The following is a 7,500-nucleotide window of genomic DNA, read 5'->3' on the forward strand; positions in this document are numbered from 1 at the left end:
ATTCCATGCATTTATACACCAAATTGCTCAAAGCAACCTTGAATTAGGCAAAAAATATATTAATTACACTGAAATTCTCTTTTCCTTTAAGTAGTAAAATCTTTGTCAACATTTCATACTGTCAATATATATTTATTATCAGTAAGCAGATTAGCAGTGTGTAACACACAGACAGTCATCATTAGCAAATTTATCATGTTCATTTATCATTTATGTCATAATATCTTTAAATAGCTTGAGTGACAAGACACTTTATCACGATACAAGGGCAGAAATTTTATTTTCATGTATTCTGGCTTACCTTATCTTATCTTTCAATAGGTTATTCTGTTATTAAGTAGATTTGCTAAATATGTGTCCTGTAATATCTTAAACTGTCATATACTACTTCCCTGTCTCCCTGTCTACGTAGGCCTTTTCTAAATTATCATTTGGCATATCTTTAGGATAACTCTCCTGTATCTAATGTTACAAAATAAAATACATTTCTTTGCCAGAAAAATGCAGACATATGATTAAGGGAATATTGGACACCATGTTTCCTTTTTTTATAAATAAAGTCCATTGTAACATTTCATAAATAAACTGAAAGAGTATTCTGCTATTCAACATACACTGATTGGTCAATGTTCAATATATACTCCTAAATAAATTATAAATTAAATTTGTAATTCAGTAATCACAGAATATATCTATTAAGAGGAGAAAACCTTTGTACAAGTATCAAACTCTTCAGATTTATTGTTTAATTCTTATCTCAAATGTTAACCCACTTACGACGGGGGCATTCCAGCCTTGAATGTCCCAATGCCGGGGCGTTCGAATTATTAGGCCTAAATCAATTAAATGGCTGGCACAATACTGTGCCGCCCGGCCACTGGGCTTTTGAATGAGCGGTACAGTACTGTACCACCCGTCCAGAGAGGGTTAATTTCCATATCCCTTTATCACGAACAATACATCACTGATCTAAGAAAATGAAACTGGAATATCAAACTCCACTTTATTGAATGAGGAGAATTCCACACATTACACAGACATAGTTCTTTTAATGACTCTGATCCACTCCTTTAGTAAAACATTACAATGCCTACACAAAGCTTAATGCAAAATATATACTTATAAAGTTTAACATCATCTTTAGAAGAAAAAATATAATTAAAAAAAAATCAAAATAACATTTTATTTTTATTTACTTTTCTCTTTTACATACAAAACTATCAAGTCATTTTGCAATTACACATGTGAAAAGCATATCCCAATACACACATTTCCATACTATATTTCATACATCAATATTCACAATTAAAGAGGACAAAATTACAGCTTGGTTACATTTACAATAACACCATCTATCCACTGTTGATTTTAAAAAAATCCTTTTGCCTTAAAGTAAAAACAGGACTGCCATCATACAAATATGAAAGGACGGACCAGTTTTAACACAGAAAACTTGATATAAAAAGCTATAAAGGCATTGATGAAGTTCCTAAACATTCATATGATTTAAGCACCTTTTCCGGGGGGAAAAATCAGTACAATATAAACTTAAATGAATCTTTCAATTCATTAGAAAAAATATGAAAAAAACATTGGGTAAACTACACAGAAAAAGAATTCAACATTCATCCAGAATCAAACACATATTGATACTAACTACAATGCCACTGCACTTGCCGTTCTCTCTTCATCTATCTCTTTTAAAAATTCTTCTGAATTCTATGAATTACACCAGCTAAGGCTGCAGAAACAAAAATAGCTCTTAGCATTACATATTTATCAATCTACAGCACTGTAACCATGCATCTAATTAATGTGACTACAGATGTTACAAGCTCGAACTTCTATCATCATATATACGTCACTGTAAAACATACTGGAAGAGTTTTCCTCTTCTTGTTTGAAAATGGGCAATCACATATATTCTATAAATTACAATAGCACTCAAAGTTTAACAATTCATTCTCAAAGTACCTTATCAACTTGAATACATCTTTAACAATAGTATCACTCTAATACCAGTCTTTTATAGGAATATAAACTGAAGACCAATATCAGCCACTGACCTTAGAAATCTGCACTCTGATTAAATAAAACACTTGTCCTTTTAAAAGTGAAGTGATAGCTCACATAAAGGTAAAGTGCCTATAATTAACAGGCAAGACTGAAATTCGTAAGACAATCTGAAAAACAACAATTTCAAATCCAACATATGAATACATTAACAGAGAGCTAAACATAAAAACTATAACTTGCTTTTTATGTATGCATATAACATTATCTATATGATCTACTATAGAGACCACAGATTCTAAAAATATAAACAATTGCACAGCTAACTAAATTATATAATGCTTATATGTAAAACACTGGCCCAGGTAAAAAGAAAGAGAATGCCTATTACCTCAAGAAATACTCATTACAAGCAGGTACTATCAAAGTACAATGATAATGCAAATCCCTAACATAAAACCCAGCATCTGAAAATCCTAATAGTCCTGTAATATGTAAAGTATGCACTAACATTTGAACTTTCACCACAGAAATTATAAACTTAGTCTACTAGCACTTAAGTAGTAACTGGTATTTCTCTAACATTAATACTTTTAATATCTTTATCCCCCCAAAATCTCATTAACCCATTGCATACGGGTGCCATGACATACATGACGGCACCGATTAGGCCTAAAAGACGGGTGTCAATGTGTACATGATGCGACATCGGGATTTGCTCACAGTTGAAGCATGCACACAGTCGTGAAGTATTATGGTTGTAACCGTACTAGCTTCAGAGCTACAAGGTTCCAAAGTCAGCCTAAACCCGCATTTTGTGATGGATATATGGAAAAATATTGTTTGAGCTAGTTCCACACTACCTGGAAGGCGGAGAAAACACTTTCCCTGTCTCTCTAATTTTTAGCTGGTGTCGCCAGTGTTGAAGACCACCCGTTCAGTTAGATTGTAAGGCACACCCGTCCGCAATGAGTTAAGCATAACTACTTACAGTCGTACAGTAACAATAGCAACATTAGCCATGACCCTTTAAGTAAAAAGATAATAAATAAATAAATAAATAAAAATGATATAAATTTTACCATAATATTCATAAAGAATCTATTCTGATGATAACAATGATCATTATAAATAAATGAATAACCACTGAATATATTAATAATAAAAAATAAAAATAGTAATAGTAATAATATAATATAATAGTAGTAGTAGTAGTAGTAATAGTAATAATAATAGTAATAGTAATAATAATAGTAAAAGTAATAATAATAGTAATAGTAATAGTAATGATAAATATCATTATAATAATAATAATAATAATAATAATAATAATAATAAAAACAATATAACTAGTAAATGTAGAAAAAAATAAAAGTTCAGTGAGCAATCATAATTAAAACAAAAAAGGTCATTACACTAGCATTTTTAGGAGCACCTACAATCATAAGAGCACATGAGATATATTTCACTGCTTGAAGAAATCCTATTCTATGTGTGTGTATTTCACCAAAGCCATGCCAAATTATCTGTGCTGCATACTATTTTGTGCAAATTAACCCGTGCCAAAGCAAAAATATCTTGTGCTAGAAAAAACAAAGGACCATATAGGCAAATCTATTAAGTCTTGGTGATGTCTTTATCATCCAAAATAGCAGAAAAAACAAGGCAGTCTTTTAGTAACTTGTTGGATCCAAAGACAGACTAATAGCCAGCTTCTTCTAATAAGATTTCACACTACATTTTGGTCTTTAAAATCATTAAATCCTAAAGCAGATTCCAATAATCAGCCTCTAATGAGCTTCACTCTACTTTGAAATCCCTCTCAATTCTGACTTCGATTTTCTCGACTGGTGATTTTCAATGGATAAGCTATCAGGGAACAACATGAAATATCTTGCATGTTGGAATTATTCCTTTTAAGTCAATCCCTTTTCTAGTCCATTTTCTACATGACATAACTAGTAGAAAAAAAATCTGCAAAATAGATCTACCATGAAATAGGAATTATTCCTGGGAGCTGTTAGCTGCTCTACTGTTTATTTGTCCTGAATGGTAATAATAATTTGAAGGTATATATTATATTTGAAATAGGTCAATTCATTTTTTTCAACTCATACAATACCCCACACTTCAATAAATACATACACATGAATAGTTGTGGACCCATATATGGATATAATAAAATAGAACTGACATAATGTTCTTCATATCAAAATCTAAAAAAAAAATAAGCTTTAATAACTATTATGATGATAATCACCATGATAGTAATGATGATGATAATGGTAATTAGAATCATTATCCTTATCGTTAATAGTAGTTCTACAACTGTTAATCAAAAATAATATCATAATAACAATGATTTTAAAATAATAATCATAATAATTATAATATCAACAAAATAGCAATAATAATGAGCATGATACAAAATCTCAAGATGATGACTTCGACACCAACAAAGATAACAACGACAATACTGACAATGAAAACATTTTGATAAATGATGTTGATAACTAGATAACAATGATATGATAATGGTAATAATAGGCAAAGTCTTGGAAGATATTGTTACACTATTCTAATGACATCATTCAATATCACAAAAACTAAATAGACTAATACTGAATATAATATTGCATGTAATAATATTGATGATGATAATGACGATGATGATGATGATAATAATAATGATAATAATAATAATAATTATAATAATATTAATAATAATGGTGATGATGTTAATAACAATAATCACAATAATGATAATAATGATAATAATAAAAAAAGAATGATAATAATAATGATATTAATAAAAAAAAAAAAATGATAATAACAACAACAACAATAATAAAAAATAATAATAATAATAAAAAAAGAATAAAAAAATAAAAAATAATAATAATAACAATGAAAAATAAAAATAAAAGTAAATAATAATAAAACAATAATAATAATAATAATAATAAAAACAATAATAATAACAACAATAATAATCCCTTTCATTCCTAAATCATCTGTACACAAGTCAAGAGATCTAAAGGATAACTATATGCTGAAGATAAATCAAAACTACCTGAGAAAACATGTAGACGCATCTCCTAAACACATTCCACTTAATGCAGATACAGGGAACTGCAGTATCCTTTGGAAGCAATAATTTAACTTTTCCAAGGGTGATAAAAAAAAACGAGGCGCAGGGGCAAATATCGGATGACTCTACCTAGCCAGGACAGAAATTGTAGATCTAGAAGTATATGTCGGTAATGAAAAAGGCATAGTTTAGAAACAATGACTCTACACTGATAGCTGGAAATTAATGGTCTTGAAATGTGTGTCCAACCAGTTTTGTATTTTTTTATTTCCATCACTAGCCTTCTCTAACAATATTGTTCTCAACCCATGGCCTTGGAAAAAAAAAAAAATGTTTAGGATGCAACTGCAAAAACTCTTCAGTGCAGAAACGTTTCTCACACAAGCCAGGACTTCACACATCCAACAGTTTCCGATCACCTTTGTGTATACTGCTGATTTTGGGAGCAAAGTGCTGTTGGACCTGAATGTACATCTGTTGCAACGAGACTAAGATGGATGGAGAACCCTTCTTCTTCTTGCTGTAGATGTTGAGGTAGATACCTGCCACTACCAGCAGGCCTCCCCAAATATATCTGTGAAAGAATAAATAATATGACTAAAATATATGATTATATCAGAAGAGATTCTATATTTCTCTATGAAACTCAATCATTCAGGTAAGATCTCTAAAAAATCACATATCCAAAAACAGTACTCAGAACTTACTGTACAGTAAATGGTTTGCTGAAAAGTACAAAAGACAGGAAGATCGTGACAGCTTTTCGGAAGGTTGTAACAGTGACAGCCACCAGAGCACCATGCATTGTCACAAGAGTTAGCACCACCTGTACTCCACAGAACCCAGCAGCAGATAGCAGCACTGAGCGGCCATAGACTTCCCATGGATACTAAATACAAAAAAAAGGTTATATAATAATAATAATGAACATAATAACCACAAAACTTTATTCCTATATTTCAAAGAATTCTTCACAGGATTATTCTACCATTAGGATAGCCAAATCATATAAATTTTCATGTATTACAGTGATGACAAAATGAAATGTCTTACCTGAGAAGCAAATGGTATAGCTGTCAATAATTGGCCTGTACACACAAGCCCTGCTAAGATTATAAAGAATCCAAAACTGTAAGAGTAGAGGACAACATGTGTTGTTCCTTCACCATACTGCTTCATAGCACCTTCCTGAACATTGCCAATCACAGCATCACACAGCAATGCCAAACTGACTAGCACAACACCTATGAAGAGTAAATGCATTATAACAACAGGATGGAATTGGAAAGGCAGAGAGAGGTGAGGTAGCAGCAAGAGAGAGAGTGTGTGTGAGTGTGTATGCATGTTTGTGTATTTATGAACTAGCTTTCACATTTTCTATACATTTGTTATTCGGTTGCCAAGTCTGTATCAAAATACATTTAAAGTGCAACACTGTCCATAAACAAAATCAATTTTAATTCAAAATTATATCAAACATCAAATATCAAAAGAAACCTAAATCAATCAAATCAGTATTCCTTATTTTACACCAACCCCACATACCTGTAAGAGAAAAATTTGGCTGAATGGTGGAGTCTGCTAAAGTAAACCAGATGAGCCCCAAACTCATGCAGATGCAGGCAACCACCTCTGGAAAGGTGTACCTCTTTCCCAAGATGATCATCGACCCAATCATCACAGGTATTAACTTACACGACTTGAATATTACCTGTGAAAATTCATATTAGTTAAGTTTTGTTCTTGCTCAGTATCTTCTGTACCTGAAAATATACATAAGTACTAATATTTAACATAAAATAATTTAATTTCATATTATATGATCTGGAATTGGTCTGACTGAAAAATCTGCATATCTCTTTTATTAAAAAATTATTAAACAAATACCAGAAACACATGCTCATTCCACCAAACCTAATTAAGCACAAAAAACATACCAATTAATCTCACGTCCCTTAGAAAAATAAAAAATAAGGCAATTAGTTATTTGGATCAACTATCTGCCTTCTATAATATCATACCATCAGGTAATTAGTGATTTTATTTACATTTCAGCAAGAAGTTACAGACACAATGGAACCTTATGAAAATGTGTGATAAGTCTGACCTTCAACATAATTTTTACTGTATTATGGTGTTCCTTTGATGGGATTCCTATTTCCATGAGGAAAACAGGAAGTTATGAACAGCCCATACATTAATAGTCAATATACAGAATTATCATTAAAAACTAACAACTCAACAGAACATCCACACTTCATATTCCTACCTGTGTAGGATAATTCAAATATCCCACTGAGGAGTTAGAGAATCCCATAGTACCAACAGTTAGTACAGCAATGACAAGGTAAGTTTGCATGGGTATTCTGAAACAGAAACGGAGAATAGGCATTAGT

General features: G+C 31.2%; 1 protein-coding gene across 5 annotated transcripts in view; it reads right to left on the reverse strand.

Annotated features, from left to right (window-relative positions):
• Papst2 (adenosine 3'-phospho 5'-phosphosulfate transporter 2) overlaps nucleotides 1-7,500 on the reverse strand; it is a 17,087-nt gene that overhangs the window by 2,976 nt on the left and 6,611 nt on the right. For 3 of the 5 annotated variants that reach the window (XM_043016988.2, XM_043016985.2, XM_043016986.2), the window contains exons 4-8: nucleotides 7,374-7,470; nucleotides 6,650-6,815; nucleotides 6,158-6,348; nucleotides 5,812-5,993; nucleotides 5,524-5,678 (exon numbers count right to left, since the gene is read on the reverse strand). In XM_043016988.2, the coding sequence (XP_042872922.2) occupies nucleotides 5,524-5,678; nucleotides 5,812-5,993; nucleotides 6,158-6,348; nucleotides 6,650-6,815; nucleotides 7,374-7,470 (791 nt within the window). Of the gene's footprint in view, nucleotides 1-991; nucleotides 5,679-5,811; nucleotides 5,994-6,157; nucleotides 6,349-6,649; nucleotides 6,816-7,373; nucleotides 7,471-7,500 lie in introns of those variants that run through there. The other 2 variants (XM_086556486.1, XM_086556488.1) reach the window with 1 other exon arrangement.

Source organism: Penaeus japonicus, unplaced genomic scaffold (genome assembly GCF_977035675.1).
Source record: "Penaeus japonicus unplaced genomic scaffold, GWHDUDI00000001_assembly GWHDUDI00000032, whole genome shotgun sequence".
Classification (NCBI taxonomy): Eukaryota; Metazoa; Arthropoda; class Malacostraca; order Decapoda; family Penaeidae; genus Penaeus; species Penaeus japonicus.